The sequence below is a fragment of the Meleagris gallopavo genome, chromosome 1 (assembly GCF_905368555.1).
Source record: "Meleagris gallopavo chromosome 1, MGAL_WU_HG_1.1, whole genome shotgun sequence".
In the NCBI taxonomy this organism is placed as follows: Eukaryota; Metazoa; Chordata; class Aves; order Galliformes; family Phasianidae; genus Meleagris; species Meleagris gallopavo.
In genome coordinates this window covers 176,386,004-176,408,362 of record NC_139404.1, presented here as the reverse complement: position 1 = coordinate 176,408,362, position 22,359 = coordinate 176,386,004, and the positions used below count along the sequence as shown (strand labels likewise).

The 22,359-nt window shown below is 46.6% G+C and overlaps 1 protein-coding gene across 1 annotated transcript in view; it reads right to left on the bottom strand.

Moving 5' to 3' along the window:
• The window catches only part of XPO4 (exportin 4), a 77,509-nt gene extending 73,812 nt beyond the window's left edge, over positions 1–3,697 (bottom strand). The window contains exon 1 of the mRNA XM_085216192.1: positions 3,375–3,697. Within this exon, the coding sequence (XP_085072318.1) occupies positions 3,375–3,452 (78 nt within the window). The 5' untranslated portion in view covers positions 3,453–3,697. The remainder of the gene's footprint in view (positions 1–3,374) is intronic.
• Between the last annotated feature and the right edge of the window lie 18,662 nt (positions 3,698–22,359).

Genomic DNA, 22,359 nt, shown 5'->3' with positions numbered 1-22,359 from the left:
CCTTACTTAATTCCTGTGTCCTCTTTGCAATATTAATATGTTCAGCACAGGGTCACAAGAGAGAAGGTGGAACTGCAGGTGGGAACAGAGCATCCCTTTCCGGAGGGGGCCAGGCAAGAACCGGCTGGGACCTGTGAATTTAGATGTATGTGACAGAGAACATCATTTGCTAAAACAGTTGCAATCTGCTAATAATACCTAAAGTCTTATGCACACTTCAGACTTCATCACCTACAGGATGAAGTACGCATATCTTTCCTTAATAACAGTTATTTCAGTTGGAAAATACCTTCAAGATGGTGCAACTTATCCTCCTAATCCACAAAGGCAGTTATTAAAACAGTGCTTAACTGGTACTAATTACATTCAGCACTAATTACCACCTGAGCTAAACAGAACATAAGAGATGGGATCCATATGTTACAGCCAAGGGATGCCGTGCTGTTTGGAAATACAGCAGCACTGCACTAAGTTTGGTTCATACAGACACAGCTATGCATGGCCCTCGCTGAGCCAAAGTCACACAGGGCAAAGGCACCCATCAGTCATGGAACTGCTCCACAGCACAGGGGAGCTTCAAACTCACACTGTTTGGAAAAGGAATCAAGTTTCACAACTGCCTACTTTTTAATATGACAAATGCACTTACACACACCAAAGAACACTGCCATAGAACTGGCATTCAAAGCCACATTTGGCAGCTAACGACAACTAAGACTTTATCTTTTTAACAGCTCTAACTTGCACCAAATTTCAATCATTTTGCAAACCCTGCCTTTCGAAGGGCTACCTAGAATCTGCTGAAAGGCATTACAGCAACACAGGACAAGGGCTCTTAAACAGCTGTAGGAGAGAGAACAGAATGACATCCTTCCACTTCTCAGAAGCTGCATTCCATGGTCTGTAAGGCCCATAAGGATCAGCAGTTTGTGAGGTCAGAATAAACATATCCCATATCTGACACACAGAAAGTAGTTTTCCAAAGCAAATCTCTACTCACCCAGAGCAATAAAAATAAATTATCAAAACATCTATTATCAAAGATTTAGAGAGTTCAAAGTAATCAATACTTACCCTCAAGGAAGGTTAATTAAACGTTTTAACTTTTTTTTTTTTTTAATTAGCATACCTGAATTCCTCTAGTCCACGATTCCCCCACAGCTCAGTATTTCAGTATGAAATGATGCAAACTGCCACGGACTCCCTGCTCTGATACCATGCAGCTCCTCTGGTGTCCTCGCAGCCATGCACAGGACCAAGCCTGTTGCCAGTGTCACCTGCTCAGGGTGACATCTTCTCCCCCAGTCTCCCCGCCATTCCCTGCCGGTTTCAAGCATTCACAGCTCTGCCCTCTCCCAGTTTTCAGGTACAGCTCCCTCCAAGGTGCCAGTCCCCAGATGGCCTACACTATCAGCACCAGGTTCACCACCCTCCCCTAAGGCATTTTTCACCTTTCAAACTAATCCTATCATGTTGTTTAATGGCTTTGTGCCTCCCAACTGCCACACATCATTACCCATTGCCCCCAGCACTCAACAGACTTTTCACAGATCTCACCAAGGGGTAGAGAAAATGTAAATGAAGGTTATCACTGCCCAGGTGCAATCCTACAGCAGGATTTTGCTGTTTGCCAACAGCTGCTGAGAAGGTGTAGGCACAGCATGCACAGCCCTTCAGGGCGAGGGTCCTATGCCGAGCACCACATAGCCTCACAGCAGCCAGGTTGAGCTCTTCCAAGGAGCCCCAGAGACCCCCAGAAACATGGAGCACAGGGCAGAGCTCTGAGCAGCTCTTGCAGCCTCCCTGGCCAGCCCCAGGCCTGGTGTGGGCTCCTCAGTCCCAGACAGCCTCCAGAAACACCTATTTCACATGGCTTCACTGGAAGAAGGGACTTAACTGACTCCTGCCATTTCCATGTTGCCCACAGATCTTCTGAGAGTAGTGGAGAAAAAAAACTACAACAAGCAAACCAGCAGCTAACAGCTGCAACAAGTTCATGTTCATACAGATGTAGGCTGGAGGAAGAGAGGATGGGAGAGATCACATAATCATTAAGGTTGGAAAAGACCACTAAGATTACCCAGCCTGACCATCAACCCACACCCACTAATCACGTCCCTCAGTTCCACATATCCACATTTCTTGAATACCTCCAGAAGTGATGGCTGCACCACCTCCCTGGGCAGCCTGTGCCTCACTACTGTTCCTGAGAAGAACCTTCCCTGGCACAACCTAAGGCCATTTGTGTGTCCTGTCACTGTTACCTGGGAGAAGAGCTGACCCCCACCTCAACACAACCTCCCTTCAGGCAGCTGCAGAGGGCAGTAAGATCCCCCCTGAGCCTCCTCTTCTCCAGACTGAACACTCCCAGTTCCCTCAGCTGCTTCCCACAAGAATTGTGCTTCAGTGCCTTCACAGCTCCACTGCCCTTCTCTGGACACACTCCAGGGCCCCAGTATCTTTCTTCTAATGCAGCGAGGGGCCCAAAACCTGACATGGCACTTGAGGCCCCACCAGAGCCGAGTACAGAAAGATGATCCCCTCCCTGCTCCTGTTCACTGCACTATTGCTGGTACAAGCCAGGATACCGTTGGCCATCTTGGCCACCTGGACACACTGCTGGCTCACATTCAGCCGGCTGCTGACCATTACCTTTATCAGCAAAGATCTCAACACCCGTATCTGCTTGACCAGCAAGTCTGGCACCTGCTCTTCATCGGGAACACGAACACTGCCACAGGAGCTTGGCACCTTCTCCCGATACCAGCGCTTTTATTAACACTACACCACAATGCGTTCCCTCGGTGGGACTGCCAGGTCGGGGGGCACGCAGCACCGGGCTCCCAGCACAGACACAAAGCGCTGGAGACCCCGCTCCATCCCCGACGCCGGATACTACCGAGAGCAGTACCCAGCCAGCCCAGCGTAGCGCCGCCGCCACGCTCCGCCGTGCCGGGACAGCACGCAGCCCCGCGCGAAGGACGGCGCGGAGCAGCGCGCCGCTTTACGTCCACGGGGACAAAAAACTTTTACGCAGACCGCCGCGTCTCGGCGCGACCCACCGCCGGGCCGGCTGCGTGCCCCGCGCCGCGGCCTCACCCCGCAGCGGCACGGAGCCCAGCGCCCGCCGCGCACCGCCGGGCCCGGCCCAGCAGCATCCCGCTCCCCCAGGTGCCGCGCTCCCTCCGGCGCCGGGAGAGCTCCGGAAGCGGAGCGGCGCGGCCCGCCTCTGCCCGGCTCCGAACGGCGGGCAGCGCGCCTCGGACGGACCCGCGGGCACGGGGGGAGGGGTCCGGTCCGGCGGACGGAGGACGGGGACGGAGAAGAAGGGAGGGGAAAGGGGAGCGGCGGCGCCGGCCGGCCGGCCGCCTCACCATCAGCACTTTGGCCGCGTTCTCCAGCTGGGCGATCACCTCGGGGGCCCCCCCTGCCGCCACGGCCGCCGCCATCATGGTCTCTCTTCAATGACGCGCCATGCGCTGCATTCTGGGACGACGCGGCCGCCCAGCCAATCCCGGGCGCGGCGCGGCGCGGCCCGGGCGCGGAGGCGAAGCGGCGGCGGCGCCGGAGGCAGCGTGACCGCCGGCCGCCAGCCAGGGCCCGCCGGACGAGGCCCCCGCCCCTGCGCGCCTTCCTCCCGCCGCCGCCAGACCGCCTCCGGGGCGGGCCTCGAGCAAGCGATGCGCCCGGGGCGGAGCCGCCGCTACGCCGCCGGTTGGAGGCCGTGAGAGGGCCCGGCGACAGCGTGTGTGGGGATGCGGCTGTAGGTTGTGGTGGGGAATGGGGAACGTGGGCTGCGACTTTCCGTAGTCGTTACTGCTTTGTGGTTAGCACAGGTGAAAGCCCGAAGAGGTTTGCAAGGGGTGGAAATCTCTGAACTTCACGTGTAACTCCGTCTGGACTCACCTCGTGTTGTCCAGATGGGAGTTACCGGATGGCATCATCTCTAGAGAGCGTCCAGGGAAGAAGCTACACGTCTGCAGGAGCACAGGGACTCGGGCTGTGCCTGCGCTGGTGTTTTTGGGTGTTGAGCTGGACACGAGAAGCAATGTGCCCTCACAGCCCAGAAAGCCAACCGCATCCCGGGCTGCATCCAAAGCAGCATGGCCAGCAGTGCGAGGGAATGATCCTGCCCCTCTGCTCTGCGCTGTGAGACCTCACCTGCAGTTCTGCGCCAGATGTGGAGTTCTCAGTACAGGAGAGACATGCAGCTTTGGAACACATCCAAAGGAGGGGCACAAAAATGATCCAAAAGACGGAACCCCTCTCGTACGAGGACAGGGCGAGGCTGGGGCTGTGGAAAGGCTTAACAGTGGCCTTTCAGTATCTAACAGGAGCTACAGGAAAAGGGATGGACTCTTTAGCGGGTGTGTTGGGATAGGACAAGGGGAAGCGTTTTGAAACTAAAAGGGGAGATTTAAAGCGGATGTAAGGAAGAAGGTTTTTTTTGTTTGTTTATTTGTTTGTTTGTTTGTTTTACAATAAGGGCAGTGGGGCACTGGAAAAGGTTGCCCAGAGTGGTGGTGGATGCCCTATTCCTGGAAACATTTAAGGTCCAGTCTGGATGGGGCTCTGAGCAAGCTGATGGACCTGTAGATATGATGATTCATGGCAGGGAAGTTGGTCTAGATTGGCCTTTAATGGTCCCGATGATTCTATCGTTCCTTCAGGGTCGGAGTTTGCTTCTCACATGCGATGTTGCACACTCAGTTTGCACACCAGAGCAGCCTTTGGAGCACACAAGCTGTGACACCTGCAGATGAATTGGAAGACCAATTCAGCAAAGCACTGAATGCCTGGGTCCACCCAGAGCTCCCTCAGCACCGGCCCTTCACAGCCGCTGCTCTGCTCCCCAGGCCCTGCCTTGTACCATGCCTCCATCCAGAGCTCTCCCAACACTAGGATGATGTCAGCTGGCCTCTGCTGCTGGGGTTACACAAAGTTTGGGACACAGCAGCTCGCTTTGCACACTTGCATGTTCACAGGCTGTGGATACAATATACCAATGGGGGTGGGGGAGGGAAGAAAAGATCAAGAAAATAAGATGTCAGAAAGAAATACAGCTTACTGAATAGAGGAATGAAAGAAAAGGTATCTGTGTACTCACTTAAGAAGTGCAGCTTTCAGTGCTGAAGAAGCAGCACTAAACAAGATTAGAAATAGCAATTGATTTTGATTTTGTGGTTTACCAAGGACACATTGTAATTCATGCTGAAATATTTAATGTGTTTCCGGGTACTCTCCATTCTTATTTCCTTCTTTAAGGGTGTGGGGAGATCAGCACGGCTGCTCTGGAAGAAGAGATAAGTGTAAGGACAATTGAACCTACACTCAGAGATGGAGGAGCTCAGAGATGGTGAAATTGTGAGTCCTGAAGTGTGTTTACAGGACAAGTGGAGCAATGTACAAATCCTACACTAAAGAATAGCAAAGAAGAGCTAAAGAATTAGAAATTTGCATGCAAAGAGGTAACGTCAACAACAAACTGAAGAGTATTGGAAAAGCTATTTTAAGAAATTATGTGTTCAGTAAAGGACTGCTTCAGTTGAGTACTTCTGTACTTGTAGCTTGTATTCCTAATGAGATTCTTCATTCTGCTGCTCTTGGAAAGTCCTGGGAGCAAGAGAAACAGTGTGGTATTGTTCAGGTTGAGGTGTGCTCAAGAGGTCTCCATGCCAATCTTCTGCCCAACAGACCAGGTTGCTCAGGGCTTTGTCTACGTGGGTCTTGCTTTTTAGCACATGCACAAATAGAGTAATCTCTATGAAAAATAGCCATGTTCACGTAGTTACATTTTCTCTCAGCTGTATCACTATTTCCATGTTCTCTTAAAAAGCTGATTGTTCATATATTGTGTCAGAGGGAATGCTGAAGCTATTTCTGCCATTGGCTAAAAAGATGCATCGTTCTTCCTTAACACTTCCCACTTTTGTGGTGTTAATACTCCTAAAATAGTTCAAAGCTTTTGGACTCGCAGCCAAGCAAGAAAGAGTGCTATTGATAATGGGATCTGTGCTTCCTGCTTTAGCAGTCTTCTGTCTTGCCTTCTTCCAGAGCTGAAAACATCCAATTAGTGCTAGTTTTTGGTCAAAGATTAATAATAGAATCATAGAATGGCTTAGGCTGGGGGGGACCTTAACGCCCATCTAGTTCCAACCCTGCTGCTGTGAGCAGAGCTGCCATCCACCAGCTGGGGCTGCCTAGGGCCTCATCCAACCTGGCCTTGAGTGCCTTCAGAGATGTAAAAATTTTCTTCCTAACACCTTACCTAGATCTCCCCTCTCATAGTTTAAAGCCATTCACCCTTTGTCCTGTCACAATCAGATTATGTAAAATGTTAAAGAAAATGAGCCAATCAGTCAGTAATGAATTATTATTTAAGAGTGTGTGTTGATCAGACAGTAAAATGCACACAAACAGGCTGGCAGGGACCTCTGGGTCCATTGGCTCCAGCACGGACCTCCAGAGCAAGGTGGCCAGGACCATGTCCAGGATTGTAAAATCCCCAAGTAGGAGGTCTCACAGCCTCTGGGCAGCCTGTGCCAGTGCTCCATCACCTGCACAGTACAGCAGTGCTGCTCTGCTGTCCAGAGGGAACCTCCTGTGTTCCACTTTGTGCCCATTGCCTCTTGTCCTGGCACTGGGTACCACTGGAAGGAGCTTGGCTCCATTCTCTTTTCACCCTCCCTTCAGGAATTTATGGACATTAACAAGATCCACCTGTTGTAGTGATGAGATTTCTTCACTTGAGAGCATCATGGTAAGGAAACTGAAGTGACTGAGAACTAAATTACATGATACAGTCTCAGCAGGGAGGTGGATCACTAGGATGAAAGAGCAATGACAATTGCAAGCTTTCAACTGGCAACTTTGGGAGGCATCAATCTTTCATGTTTAGCTGGTTTAAAGCCATCCTCCCCTATCAGAACATGCATTCTGATTTATTGACGGTTGATACCTTAGCATTCCCAAAACTTTTTCCTGATTCCCAAGCATATTCAAAAGTTCTCTTCCCACATACCCATGTTCATTTTTAAGTAGATCTCTTTTCTCTAGCCTGGAAGTCCAGTTTCCTTTTCTCTCAGGCACTTTTCTTCCACAGAGAACAGAACACTTCCTGTTATCCCCCCAAGCTCTCTTTAGTGAATAAATTAAGATCTGTCTATAAACAAGAGGTCTGTAAGACAAGTATCTTGTCCACAGGAACAAGGAATTGTGGGATGAATAAAAATGAAACAAATTCTAGTAATTTGCTCTAGAGGAGCATCTGTCTGCTCTTAGAATCGTAGAATCACAGAATGGTATGGGTTGGAAGGTCCCTTCCAACCCCCTGTCATGGGCAAAGACAGCTCCCACCAGATCTGGCTGCTCACTTTGAATACAAGGCCCATCCAACCTGGCTTTGAGCACCTCCAGGGATGGGGCATCCACAGCTTCTCTGGGCAACCTGTGCCAGTGCCTCACCACCCTCTTGCATTTGCTCTGGTGCAGAACAGAAACCAGCCTGTGTGTTTTATTTTATGGGGGTGTTGTGGTATCTGGGGTCTATTTGTAGCAGCACTGAGGATTTACAACTACAAATAAAGACAATGAGTAATTAAAAATAAATGTGTTTGCTATCTGAAAAAGAGTTGTTTTACTTCAAGTTGTTTATGCTCCAAATTAGACAATTAGCTCTTCCATTTATTTCTTACAGAACAACAGTACACAGTGTTGCATAGCCAGTTTAGTCATTCTGTGTTCATTAGTACAGCTGTGACCATAAGAGTTCTCAGTTTTAAGAATGAAGTTTGGCTAAGGATGGAATGAGTTGTAAGTGAGGTTAATTGGAGGGAGTGAAATATTAGGGATTCTGTGAAGGCCTCAACCTGGCTTTCCATCAGCAAGGCTTTACATAGGGGTAGATACAGGTGATGCTAGGATGCAAAATGTCAGTATAAGAAAAACTGTAGGATAGTTGGATGGCAGCACTGTTGCTAAATCTAGTCTTTAGCATCCTCTGACACTTATTCCTCTATTCAAAACTACAATAGTAAGAGCATAAGCATTGATTAAAAATAGAGCATGAATTGTCTAGCAGCCACTGTTGGTTAGCACCTTAATGTGCTGAGAAGGACGGAAACATAGCAGTCACCAAGTTTAGCAGTTTTGACCTTCAGAGTTATCTTCAGGATTTGTGATTGGTTGACTAGAATATGTTGCTTATAATTCCCATGTGGACATTTATCAGTAGTATTTGGAAAACACGTGTGTTATCCTTCTTTGTGCTGAACTCTACTGTGCTCTTCTGTGGTACTTAGGAAAACTTCACTGGTACAGTAAATATTAGGATGATAGTTTGAGCCTGCCTGTTTCATTTCTGTAGCAAACACTTTAAAATCTTCATGTAGCATGTATATAATAGAATCAGAGTCATTAAGGTTGGAAAAGACAGCTAAGATAATCTAGCCCAACTGTCAACCCATCACACTATATCCACTAAACCATGTTCTTCAGTGCCACATCTCCATGTTTCTTGAACACCTCCAGGGATGGTTGACTCCCAGGCAGCCTGTTCCAATACCTCCTCAGTCTTTCTGAGAATAAATTTTTCCTAATATCCAACCTGAAAGCATGTCCAAGCATACACATTGTGGTCTCAGCTTACCAGCTTTCTGCCTCTTTCATCTGAAACTGACATGAAGGCAAACTTGTCAACCTAAATGGGATTGATGCGGCACCAGGGTATTTTAGGCCACTGTCTGTAGACACCTACTTGTTTCATGTACATGTAATACACACAAGATTAAGTCACCTGCTTGATTAGCAAGCGCTACAGCGCTTTAGTCTTTGAGAGCTCATTCTGTTCTGACTTTGCTCTTAGGATAGCTGCTCTTAAGCTTCCTACACCAGTAGTTTATTCTCAAAGCCACTTGTTTAGGAGAGGGCTTTTCCTTTCTCTCAGTAGCTTATGAGTCAAGTTCTTGCTATCCTGCATAGAAAGCAAGGACCCAAGTTTCTTGTTCTCATGTATCTTATTGAACAGCTGTTCCAGAGTGTGACTTCTAAGAGCTGCCATCCTGATTTCCTGCTTTTTTACTGCTTATTTACTTTCACTCTATTTGCAGCCAGCTTGCTGGCACAGGAGTAGATGCTGCTCTTTATCCTAATTAGATTTTCTTGCTTCTCAGTGTTTATTCTAGGTATGTTTAGAAAGTTGTGTTGCCCTCATTCATCATTTTGCTAGTTCTTACAGAATTAGAAGAGGATTACTTCCCATAAATATGTTCTGTCCCTATGATCCTGCCATCACTTCTTCTAACATGAGTTGATCTGCTCAGAAGTGGCCACCTGAGCAATAAGTAATCCTCCAGGCTGCGTTTTAAAAGGCCACTGCTTTTTCTATAGCTCTGTTAGAAATACATTCACCAAAGTCATGAAACTGCCTTCAGTAGCTTCATGTCTGTGATATATTAGTGCCTTAATCCTCCCCAGATCGACTGATAAACATAGGTGTGTTATAGCAGGAATTTTAGGGTGTTAATCCTAGAAGTCTTATGGTAGGAAATATCATTCTATTTCTATTATTCCATGCATCAGCCACTGACTTTTTCCTTTTTCAATACCTTTTATAACTTTTTACTGAATGTGCCTGAATACAATTTGCAGATTTCATTAGCATGCTCTATTTTTGTTCTCAAGCCATTTGTAAAAGAATTATAAATGGGTCTATTTTTAGGCTTTCCATCCCTTGACATGCCCCTTTGCAATAAGGTCTATGTAGCAGAAATACCATCTCTATTTTTCATCACCGGTCCTCAAGGGCATCACTGGAGGTTGTCTCAGGGCTAGAATCAGCTCTGCCTGGGACAACGCAGGTAAATGGCTGTAAAGAAGTTCCTAATGACTTTCAGACAGGAATTCCATTTTTTCTCCATCTTGCAGGAGGGCCTTGGAAACCTCAAGCAGCTGCATACAAATTTAAGATTAACGATCCTTTACAAATTTATGCCTCATCCATTTATGTACGCAACTCACATTTCTCAGTTCTTCCTAGTGGGCACCACAGTACAAAAAAACCCAAACCAAAACAAACAAACAAAAACATCAAAAGATGTCCAAAGGAGGGCTACAGGGATGGGGAAAGATCTGGAGGGCAAGATTTGTGAAGAGTGGCGGAGGCCCCTGGTGTGCTCAGCCCAAAGCAGAGCAGGCTGAGGGGAGGCCTGATGGCGGCTGCAGCTCCTCACAGGGAGCGGAGGGGCAGCGCTGAGCTCTGCTCTGTGTGACAGCGACAGGGCCCGAGGGAACGGCATGGAGCTGCGTCAGGGGAAGGCAGCTGAGGGTGAGGGAAAGGGTCTGCACCAGAGGGCGGTGGGCATGGAACAGCCTGCCCAGGGCTGTGGGCACGGCCCCAGTGCCGGAGCTCAGGGAGTGTTTGGACAGCGCTCTCAGACACAGGATTTGATTTTGGGTGGTGCTGTGTGGTGGAGCCGGGAGTTGGATTCAATGATCCTTATTGGTCCCTTCCAACTCAGGATATTCTGTGACCAAAACTCTTCAGACAACCCCTCTGCCAGCAGCTCAGAGCTTTGAGGTCTGCCAGAATGGCCACCTCAGCAGCCAGTTCTGCAGCTTTAGCTGAGGAAACTGGCCAGCAAATCCTTTGCTGCTCCACCCCTGGTTAGTCTGCATGAGAGAACTGGCAACAAAATAGGAGGGAAGATATTAGTGGATTAATCTTTACTGCTCTAGAAGCGTTCAGTAGAGACTAAGTTAACAGTTTGTGCCTGTAGTTTTTCAGTTCTTCAAAATAAATCATATAATCATTAGATTTGGAAAAGACCACTAAGATCATCCAGTCCAACAATCAACCCATCCCCACCAAGCCCATTAACCACGTCCCCTATTGCCACATCTCCACATTTCTTGAACACTTACAGGAACAGTGACTCCATCACCTCTCTGGGCAGCCTGTGCCACTGCCTCACCGCTGTTTTGGAGAAGAAATCACAGAATCATAGAATCACAGAATTGTAGAGGTTGGAAGGGACCTCTAGAGATCATCGAGACCAACCCCCCTGCCAAAGCAGGTTCCCTACACCAGGTCGCACAGGTAGGCGTCCAGGCGAGACTTGAATATCTCCAGAGAAGGAGACTCCACAACCTCCCTGGGCAGCCTGTTCCAGTGCTCCGTCACCCTCACCATAAAGAAGTTCTTACACACATTTGTGCGAAACTTCCTGTGCTGCAGCTTATGTCCGTTTCCCCTCGTCCTGTCTCCACGTACCACTGAAAAGAGACTGGCCTCACCACTATGGCCGCTACACCTCAGATATTTATAAACCTGGATCAGGTCCCCTCTCGGTCTTCTTTTCTCAAAGCTAAACAGACCCAGTTCACTTAGCCTTTCTTCATAGGGGAGATGCTCCAGGCCCTTCACCATCTTTGTGGCCCTCCGCTGGACTCTTTCCAAGAGATCCCTGTCTTTTTTGTACTGGGGAGCCCAGAACTGGACACAGTACTCCAGATGAGGCCTTACCAGGGCAGAGTAGAGGGGGAAGATCACCTCCCTCCACCTGCTGGCCACGCTCTTCTTAATGCACCCCAGAATGCCATTGGCCTTTTTGGCCACGAGGGCACACTGCTGGCTCATGGCCAACCTGTCGTCCACCAGGACGCCCAGGTCTCTCTCTGCAGAGCTCCTCTCCAGCAGCTCATCCCCCAGCCTGTATTGGTGCATGCAATTCTTCCTCCCTAGGTGTAAGACCCTACACTTGCTTTTGTTGAAAACCTCATCCGGTTTCTTACTGCCCAGCTCTCCAGCCTGTCCAGGTCTCGCTGAATGGCAGCACAGCCTTCAGGCGTGTCAGCCAATCCTCCCAACTTCGTATCATCAGCAAACTTGCTGAGGGTGGCCACTATCCCTCATCAAGGTTATTGATGAAGATGTTGAACAAGACCGGACCCAGCACAGACCCCTGGGGGACACCACTGGTTACAGGTCTCCAGCCAGACTCTGCACCACCAACGACGACCCTCTGCGCTCTGCCAGTCAGCCAGTTCTCAACCCACGTCACTGTCCACTCGTCTATGCCACACTTCCTCAGCTTTGTTATAAGGATGTCGTGGGAGACAGTATCAAATGCCTTTCTAAAATCAAGGTAGACTACATCTACCGCTCTTCCCCCATCCACCCAGCATGTGACAGCATCATAGAAGGCCACCAGGTTGGTCGAGCACGACCTCCCCTTGGTGAACCCATGCTGACTACTCCTGATAATCTCCTTTTCTCCCAGTTGTCTGGAGATGGTATCCAGCACAAGCTGTTCCATCACCTTTCCAGGGATGGAGATGAGGCTGACAGGCTATAATTACCCGGATCTTCCTTCTTGCCCTTTTGAAGACCGGAGTGACATTGGCTATCCTCCAGTCTTCAGGGACCTCCCCTGTTGTCCAAGACCTCTCAAAAATGATGGAGAGCGGTTCGGCAATGACCTCCGCCAGCTCCCTCAGCACACGTGGATGCACCCCATCAGGTCCCGTGGACTTGTGGACCTTAGTACTGCCTAGGCGCTCACGCACGTCCTCTTTCCTGACTAAAGGGAAGTCTCCCATTCCCCAGACCCTCTCACTAACCTCCAGGGTGTGGGAAATCTGAGGGAGAGCCTTTTCACTGAAGACGGAAGTAAAGAAGGCATTCAGTATCTCTGCCTTCTCAGCATCCCCCGTTACCAGAACCCCCCCCTCACTTAGTAAGGGGCCCACATTCTCTCTAGTTTTCCTTTTGCTGTTAACATACTTGAAGAAGCCTTTTTCATTATCCTTTATCACTTTAGCCAGATTCAATTCCAGGCGGGCTTTAGCCTTCCTCATTGCATCCCTGCAGGCCCTGACTACATTCCTATATTCTTGTTTCCTAATATCCAACCTGAACCTCCCCAGAGCTAACTTAAGGCCATTCCCTCTTGTCCTATCACTCACCAGAGAGAAGAGCTGACCCCCACCTCAACACAACCTCCCTTCAGGCGCTGCAGAGAACAATAAGGTCTCCCCTGAACCTCCTCTTCTGCAGACTGAACAATCCCAGTTCCCTCAGCTGCACCCCATAAGAATTGTGCTCCAGACTTTTCACCAGCACAGATACATAATCACTATCATACTGGATTAGACTTTACATATATCTAATACTGTGCCATATATCTAGAGCTCACAAGAATTAAATGGGACATAAATGAGCAGCTGGCTCATCTGTCCTCAGAGCAATGCCATCCATGTCTTTAACAGACGAAAATAGATATGGAATAAACTATCCTTTCCAAAGACAGAAGACATTCTAGTATTAACTTTTGGATATAGAAATACAGAACAATATTTGTGAACTTTTACCTTTCTTACACACAATTCATCTTTTTGTACTTTTTGTGTTTTAAATACCTTGCCTGAAGAGGTGCTGTGCAGTCCTCTATCTGTCAGTGCAGCCTGCTGACCCCATGGCTCCCCCTCAAAGAACCCCCCCCCCCATACCCCCCTACACTGCTCCTTTCACCTCTGTCAAAACGAGACAATGAGAGAGGATGTGCTGGGTGAGAAGTGCCATGTGACAATATTTCATGGAGTTCCCTGACCATCGTGACATTGCGCATGTTCTCATACTGGGCTGCATGTCTGGCAGAGGTCTTCAGTCAGCTGCCTGTGTCCATGCACAGGTGCTCTCCTTGAGATGCCCAAATTAATTTAGATCCTTTGAGCATACATAGATAATTTATATTTTTGTCCCCAGTGTTTATTTTTATTGTATTTGTCACCAGTGAATTTTCATCTGATCTCAGGTTGTCCGTTCACATATGCCTATTAAACCTCTCTTGATTACCACAGCCTGCTCCTGGTTTTTAAGATAATTAATTTACTTGTACGATCTGCAGATTTGTTATCTAATATTTCCCTTTCCAGATGGTACTCTCTTAAACAATAATGAAATTAATTTACAACCCTGTAGCACCTGTTCTTAATTTTGTCAATTACAGCATAAATCTCTGTTATATTTTTGTTTTTTTAACCAGTTCCTTTCCATTTCGTCATTTCAATTCTCACTCTTAATTTCTTAAAACAGTGTCTTGAAAGTCTAAAAAAATATGAATTACTTCTCCTTTTTAGAGTATTCTATTGCAGTTTTTAAGTAATACTGTGAGATTGCTGGGCCATTTTTGTCTTGTGCAGAAGGCATGCTAGTTAAGTGTTAGCAAGCTCGGTCAAATTAGTAAGAATCAAAGAGAACGGTACACTTTTTGCAGCCTTCTTTCTCTTCTTTCACAGTTAGCAGAGTATTAAAAGATTTACTGCTAAAAGAATATTTCAGTGCTGATTTATTACTAGTTGCCCATGTGTGAGGTTGTCAATGAGTTTACATTTACCTGGTTATTCAGATGAATTGTGATAAATAAGTTATATCCATTTGTTTCTTTGGGTAAAGGCCTAGATGTATTTAATCATAGACTCATAGAACCACCAAGGTTGGAAAAGACTTCCAGTCCAACCATCCACCTATCACCAGTATTTCCCATTAAACCATATCTCTTAGTACAACATCTAGGACATCTAGGAGGGGACCACTTGAATCACAGAACAGTTTTATTTTGTGATTACCAGAAAAGCAAATATTTAATAATTTGCTTGGGCAGTCACAGACGAAAATATTGCGTTGTGATGTAAGGCATTGGATCTCCCAGATGAGCATCCTTTTGTGTTCACCACTCAAAGGAATACATGTAGTAAACAATTAAGTTTACTGACTGAAACTTGCTGGGATCACATCTTCCCAAACTAGGCAAGCTAAAATTTTGGTTTGTTTGCAAATAATTTGTGGATGAAGAAAGCAACCATAAGGTTGGATTTGTGAACCAGTCTTTCTTCTTGGTGATCTGCTAGTCCCCAGGGATGTTCGTGCACAGGGTGGGGGCAGAGATGAGGGAAGATGATCTGAAATCAATGTGTAATCTAATCCACATAGCTCTGAGCCAGGACTCCTGATGGGCTGTACTGCACTCACGAGTGTCTCTGTACTCACCTGGGGTTGGGTAGGGTTTGGTCATGAGATTTTGGAGGCATTACTCTTAGAAGCATGCTTGAATACACAGCATATGAAAAAATAACAAATTTAAAGTCTGCTTAACCCTTAATTAAAAAACATTTGTAAGCAAACAATGCAAATTTTAAAAATTGAAAGTAGTTGTCCTAGGCAGCCTAAAACAGTATGTAAGGGTCCTGCTTCGGATAAATGAAGGCAGTGATCTTAATTTATAATCAATCTCTTCACATCATTTATAGATGCTCTGAAAGTTTTTATTTTATTTTATTTCTAAACCAAATTGATATACTATTAACAGTTTGCCATGGGAAAAATATTCCGAATGGGATTTTAATGTAAGAAAACAAGAATGTCAGATTACTCATCTTCAGCAGAAATTCTTCATATGCAAATCACCTGACTGCTTCATGTTATTCTTAGCTGCAGCATCTGCCAGCACATTTTTCAGTAATTCTACATGAAGTGCCATTTGAAAGTGAGCATCAGAGTAAACAGTAAAACAGAGTAAGCAGACTGGAGCTGTTGAAGTAGTTGTGTTAGCCTCAGTGATAGTGCTGCTGGTGTTCTCAGAAGATGGTTGTCCTGAGGAACTAATTGCTAAGGTGGCCACAGTGGGTGAGGTTTCAGGGCAGCAGAGAAGCCGGAGGTCTCTGATGCTTGGAAGTGCCATTTTCTGCACAGAAATGCTGACTAAAATTTGTACTTTAGCTTGAGTTAGAGCAAGAATATGCTATCATCCAGGCATGCCTTTGAGAAGTCCTAAAACATGGTATGGATAAAGGAGGGAGAAATGCCATGTGTAAATAAGGAGATGTCGTGATGAGTTGGATTTGGTTTGTTTCTGCTGAGCATTTAAGAGATTTACATGCCAGACAAAATGGTGAAAGAGTTTTCCCACTGGAATGTTTGGATATCTGTTACAAGAATCATACTATGATCATGCATGGTTTGCTCTGTTGCTGTTCTTTCGACAATCTCCATTCTTGAAAGACTTCAGTACAGAACTGCTTTTAGTTCTACATAGATAGAACCTATTGTCAGCAGCTCGGGTTAGAAATAGCTCATCCAGAGTGGCCTAAGTAAAACATGCATCATTGCTAGTACGTAAAAAAAGAAAAAAAAAAGGGAAGAAACACATCACAGCAGGCAATAGCATTTCTGCTATCCGGAGACCCAGTGGTACAGTGTGCCCCTCCCAGTCCCCTGCTAGCTCTCATTCTGACACGAGGATGTGTCTACACAACAAAAATGCAACATCGTTGTTTGGGGCTGGATGATCTCTGATGCAGAAGGCCGAGGTAAATAAGGGAAATAGACTCGAGGCTCTGTTTATTAGCCAGGAAGTGGTTATTACCAAATTGGCAGGAAATGTGCTGGAGGCCAACGTACCAACACTGACACAGATAGACATATTGGTTAACTTTACTCAGTGTCACTGAAATACTGAAATTGCAATGCCAGCTTTTGTTTGAGAACAGCCAATTGACTTCATTTTGTTTTTAATTTTAGCAAGCTTTGATACTAAACTCACACTTATTTAGAGGGAGTGCATCTAATTTCTCTGCTCCAACTACTTTGGTGAAGAAGGTGCCAATGAAATGAGGCTGTCCACTGCACTGTATAATGCTGTCCAAATGGCAAGAGGGAGCAGAATAGAGTATATAGATCCCTTCTCATAGAATGCTGCCATGACACTGTTCAGAGAGACGTGACATGACATCCCAGGGGCAGGATGCTCCTTTCCACCTTCATTCACAAAGCAGTTTTGGCAGAACACTCCATCCTGTGCTGCTAGAGCCATGCAAACTTCTCGGCTCAGCCTCCATGACCCGTTTTGCTCAGGACTGTTCCAAGACTCTGCAGGTAAACTTACCCATGAGCAAGCCTGAAGCTCATACATTTTATGAGCATGGACAGGTCATGTGGGCATCACCCCAAAACTGTGCTCCACATAGGGAAAAAGCAAAGTAGGGCTGACTCATTTAGCAGCAGCAGTCCCCAAAGAGGACTGCTAGTTTCTCTGGCAAGAAGATTCCCTTTTCAGGTGTTTGGTTTTTTTGGTTTTTTTTTTTCCCCCAAATGTTTTGCTGTTGATAGTTATTCAAACAAGGGATTACCTTATAGTCAACTTTACAAGTGGATACTTTCCTGAAAACAAAGCAGGATTAAAAAACAGATGTATGTGCCACTTGTCAGACTTCACTGTAAGACTTCACTTGTTTGTCTACTACTTCAGTAGTAGACCAGTTAGACCTGGTAGACTTCAGAGTAAATTAAGCTGTGAGGAATGATCCAGTCTATGCAACAATGGGAACAATGCATCAGAGTAATACATGGTTAGGCACAGGCTGCCCAGAGAAGCTGTGGATGCCCCATCCCTGGAGGCACTCAAAGCCAGGCCTCTTGAGCTCCTGGGCAGCCTGATCTAGTTGGGCAACCATGCCCATGGCAGCGGGGGTTAGAAGCAGATGATCTTTGAGGTCCCTTCCCAAGCCATTCTATGATATGATTCTATGATATAATGGTGTTACATTTCAAGGTGAAATTCAGGAAAATTAAGAAAAAAAAAAGAAAACAAAACAAAAAAAACCCCACCTATTCTTAAATAATTGGAAAACTCTAGAAGACAAAGAGTTTATTGTTGTTTACAGAACTGTATATCTTTTTTTAAGCCCTTGTTGATGTGACAGTTGCCTTGGCTCTGGTTCAGAGGAAGGCAAGCTGCAGGTGCTCTCACTCTTTTGCCAAAATATGCAGCAGTGGAAAATCCCCATCCCAGTTCCAATGGTCCATCATCTCTAACATCACTATTTTCACTTCCTGGAATGACGGCACAGCAGTTTGGGATGTTGTGCTCCAACATGAGGATGGTGACTACTCTGACTGTGGCAGCCTTCTGGGCTCAGAGAGGCTGGATATTGTGCATCGTTTCAGTTTTAATTTAGCATTTCTGTGCAGTTGTTTTAAAACTATAGGACAATTAAGTTGGAAATCTGAAAAGTTTCTAAAATCTACCTGAAGAGATAAAATGAATTTTTATTTTCAATTCCACCAGGCTGCTACTGGGACCTGACTCACGTGGCAGTGCTGGCAGGCCCTTGCCCAGTCTGTACCAGATGTAACCAGTTATTACGCAGTCTCCTGCATTTTAAAGTGTCTAAAATACTGTCAGTAAGTCAAAAGGGTTGAGAGAGGCCCAAGTTGTCCTTTTAAACCCAACGATATGGACTTATTGCCTGGTTTAGACGGACAGTTGGAGTCTCACCACAAGATGGCCCCACCACTAAGCACTGCTTTACGAGTCTAGTATGTATTGTCATTAAGTGTTACTGTGAGAAACATTTTTCCGGTGTTATCAGGCCTCTGTGAAACAATCAACCTTTAGCTCCATAGTGGTTTAATTCTACACACCAAGCACTCTGCCCAGCTCATGAGGCTGTCAGCACCCAAAATTACATGCTCTTCTCTGCCTCATTGGTTGTGGTCAGGTGATATCTGATGTAAACAGATTTAGAATGAAAACTGAGTATCTCATTCACAGATTTCTGGAAGGTGAAGGCTGGCTGAGGAGGAGTCCAGGAGCACACAGCTCAGCACTGGGAATCATAGAATCACAGAACCACTGAGGTTGGAAAAGACCACTAAGATCATCCAGTCAACCATTAACACATCCCCACCATGCCCTCTAACCACGTCCCTTAGTGCCACATCTCCACATTTCTTGAACACCTCCAGGAACGATGACTCACATGCAGGACACCGACCCGAGAGATTAAATTACGTTTCCTGAACAATTTTCCACTCCTTGGCTGCTGGAGTGGGAACACTTAGGTCAGCAGCTATTAAGGTTAGCACTTAATCTAGTGAGTTTCATGGGGTGCTCTCAGCTCTCATTAGCACCAGCAGCTGCTGAGGACATCCAGGTCTCAACCAGAAAGATAGCCACAAACAGATTAATGAAGAGGACTACAGTGCCTGAACTTGCGGTGTCATTTGTATTCTACAGCCTTAAATGACATCGGTAGATCCCATAATAATTCTTAGTGTGAGGTGAGTGTTTGATTAGAATTGTATAATAAAAATATTTTTGTCTATGGAGTCACCTGAGATAGCTAAATTTACTGATGAGAAAAAGAGCAAGAAACACTAATGTCACCAATTTGATTCCTCGGGCCAGAGAGTTGCATCTGCTCATGGACAGTAGCCATCCCAAACCCAGCTTCCTGGCCTACAAACAAATAGGGAGCTGCTTTGCTTGAGCGCTGTCCGTAGGCTGGTGGCTGGAGGGTAACAGCTAGGGACAGTGGTTCCTGCTGGACCTCTGCATCCTCTGGAGACAGAAGTTTTTCTTGTCCCTTTTGTGACAGCCTGTCTCATCAGACTGCTGAGGGTCTTGCCATGGAAACTCTTAATTTCACCAAAATTTATTGTTTTGAAGTGGAAACCTCACCCTACAATTCCAATCCACTACTCCAAAGAGCACAGTGGTGGCAGTTAGTCACCATTTGCCATATCTAACAAAGTGGGCATTACTAGTCAGCTACATAGTCTGTTATCTAGGTTGGGAATCGCATTTTGTGCCAACCTGGCATCAGCTTGAAGAAAGACCCTTGGCAGCTTGTAAGGAGTAGGGTAAGGTTTGATGCTTAAGCATCTTTGCCCCATGAAATCAAGGATCTCAAAGGGATTTTGGCTTGCCAGGGCAACCTGAAGACTTCCAGAGCTGGATATCTTGTGGCGATAGGTAACTAAGAACTTGGATACATCTAAGCACCTTTCAGGAACTGGATTTCTCCTCTTTTCAAAGACTGACATCTGAGACATCCATCCGTCAACCCACTGCTCAAGTGTTAGGTGGAGAACGAAAGTAATCCTAGTGGCAAGACTTGGTAACCCTGAGGGTAAAAGTGAATGGCAGAGTGGAGGAATCACACAGCAACATGTTTTCTGACCCTGCATCTCCCCTCATTTCACTTTTTGTCCACTAATACCAAGTGTGAAAGAGGAAGCAAAGCATGCTGTCTGTGACCAGTTTTCCCCAAAATTTCCCGCTGTTCCCATAGTGGCTGCCTCTTCTGCTTACAGGGACTGATCAGTCACAGGTGCCCCATGCACAGCCCCGAAGGGAAATGCTTCACCTTTAACTCATATCCCAGGGCTTAATATTAAACTAGAAGATGATTGGCAAAGACACAGTTGTTCTTTCATGTCTTTTCCCTGGGCTTCAAGCATCCTTTCTCTGCCCCTGCATTTCCATTCCTTATCCTGGGATGTTTACCACTGTCTGCTCTGTCAGATTCTGGTATCGCCCCTGTGAGCACTTACTGCTGTTACTCACTTTAAAAATAAATCCAGACACTGGGGGAAAGAGTCTTAACAGAAGCATCATATGTTCATCTTAATAAAAGCACATATTAACTCTGGGCTTCCCAGTGCAGGAGAAAACCATCAGAAAATCAGGCTGGGGAAACTGCATACACCTTGTGCTATTCTGCCTGGTGTTCTGCAAGCAATTAAAATGCCAACAGATTGCCAACAGTATGGGTTTGTGATCCACAGAGTGGTTCAGTGCCCATGGGAACCGTAGAGGAATGGAGAGAGAGGAAACTGTCAGTGACTGAAGTTCTCCATAGACAAACCACTGTGAATTGCAAAGAGGGAAGGAAACGACGTTTGGGATTTGGGGTATAATAGAACATAATGCTGTGTGTAACACCATCCCATCAGTGAGCTCCCCCAGCTAACTTGGAAGCTGTTGGCAGAGCAGTAATTATCACACCCGAAAGAGGGCAGCAGACTAATTCCTATGGCCTATTCCATGGCACAATAAAAAAATGGTTTTCGGCAATGACAACTGCTGTTTCAAGTAGCTCGGTAACTGGGAGCTGTGCCAGAGCCCAACAACAGAATTTTACTGGTGTTTCTCAAAAGGAATTCCAGCCTAATTGTATATGTTGGCACTCAGAAAATGCAAAGTAACATTTAAATTCATAATAAAGGGATGAGGATGCCTTGTGCAATAGTGGGGATGTTAATCTTCTAATTTAAGTCAGTCATTTATCTGCAAAAGGAACTTAAACGTGTCAGGCAGGAGGATAAAAAGCCAAGGATGTGCAGTGTTCCTCACTGAGGCCCATCCAACGCAACACAACTCTTGAGAAGCAACACAGAAATTACTCCTGAGCCCAACCAGCACCGTTTGCTGCCTCCTGCTGGCACAGCTCTCCTTCACTTTTCCCACTGGTCAGACGGACACCAGCAACCTCAGCCCAGCCTTGGGCTCAGGGCAGCCTTTGTGCTGAACTTAGATTGGGCAGCTTGGGGCTAACCCGGGTCACCTCAAGGTGTCCTACAGCTTGGGAGGAGAAGGCACCAGGGCAGGAATGTGCAGGCAGCAATTCACTCTGCTTTGGCAGAACCACTTATTAAAATCAGCTGATTACTGAATGAGCTGTTAAAAATCCCTCCAAGCAATCTCCACATGAAACAATTACAATTTTGCAGCTTCCCATCAAGTTTCTCACCTGCACCGGAGATTTTAGACTCAATTTTATGGAACCTGAACACCAGGTGAAAGCCATCAACACAACACTGCTGCACTGTCTCTCAGCAAACCCATGCCAGGGCATTGCCTCAGCCCTGCTCCAAGGCTTTCGCTGTGACTTTGAGTAATTAGGCTTCAAGGTCATTTGCATTAATTATCAAGGCCAGGAGCAAGACTTGCAAATTTGGAATTGGCTTTGGCTAGGAAGCAACGTATAGAAGGTGTCGCTCTTGATGACCACGACTGTTTCAGCTGGGCACACCTGGAGCCCCTCTGTAAGCCATAAATCATATCACAGAATGGCTTGCGTTGGAAGGAGCCTTAAAAATCACTCAGTTCCAATACCCTGCTGTAGGAAGGATTGCCAGCCACCAGGCCAGACTTCCCAGGGCCTCATCCAACCTGGCCTTGAGCGCCTCCAGGGATGGAGCATCATCATCAGCAGTTTGTGGGAACAGAAAAGACAGAGGAGCCCCAGAACAGTCCTTCCTGAGGGCTTCGTGTGTCACGCTCGGCCTGAGTGTGCTCGACATGGACAGAAGCCTTCTGGTACCTCCTGGCTTCAGGAGCTAGAGTCAGTTCGTGGTCCTGGTCCATTTTTCTCAAGTCAGGTATGGCCATTATTCCCCATTGCACTCCAATGCAACATGCTCACTCCTTCCAACCACTAAAGCGGGCATTAGGTCAGGGTGTCTTAAACTAACTGGCCTTGAAAAGCTTTCACATCACCATCTTGTCTTGTGTGTAT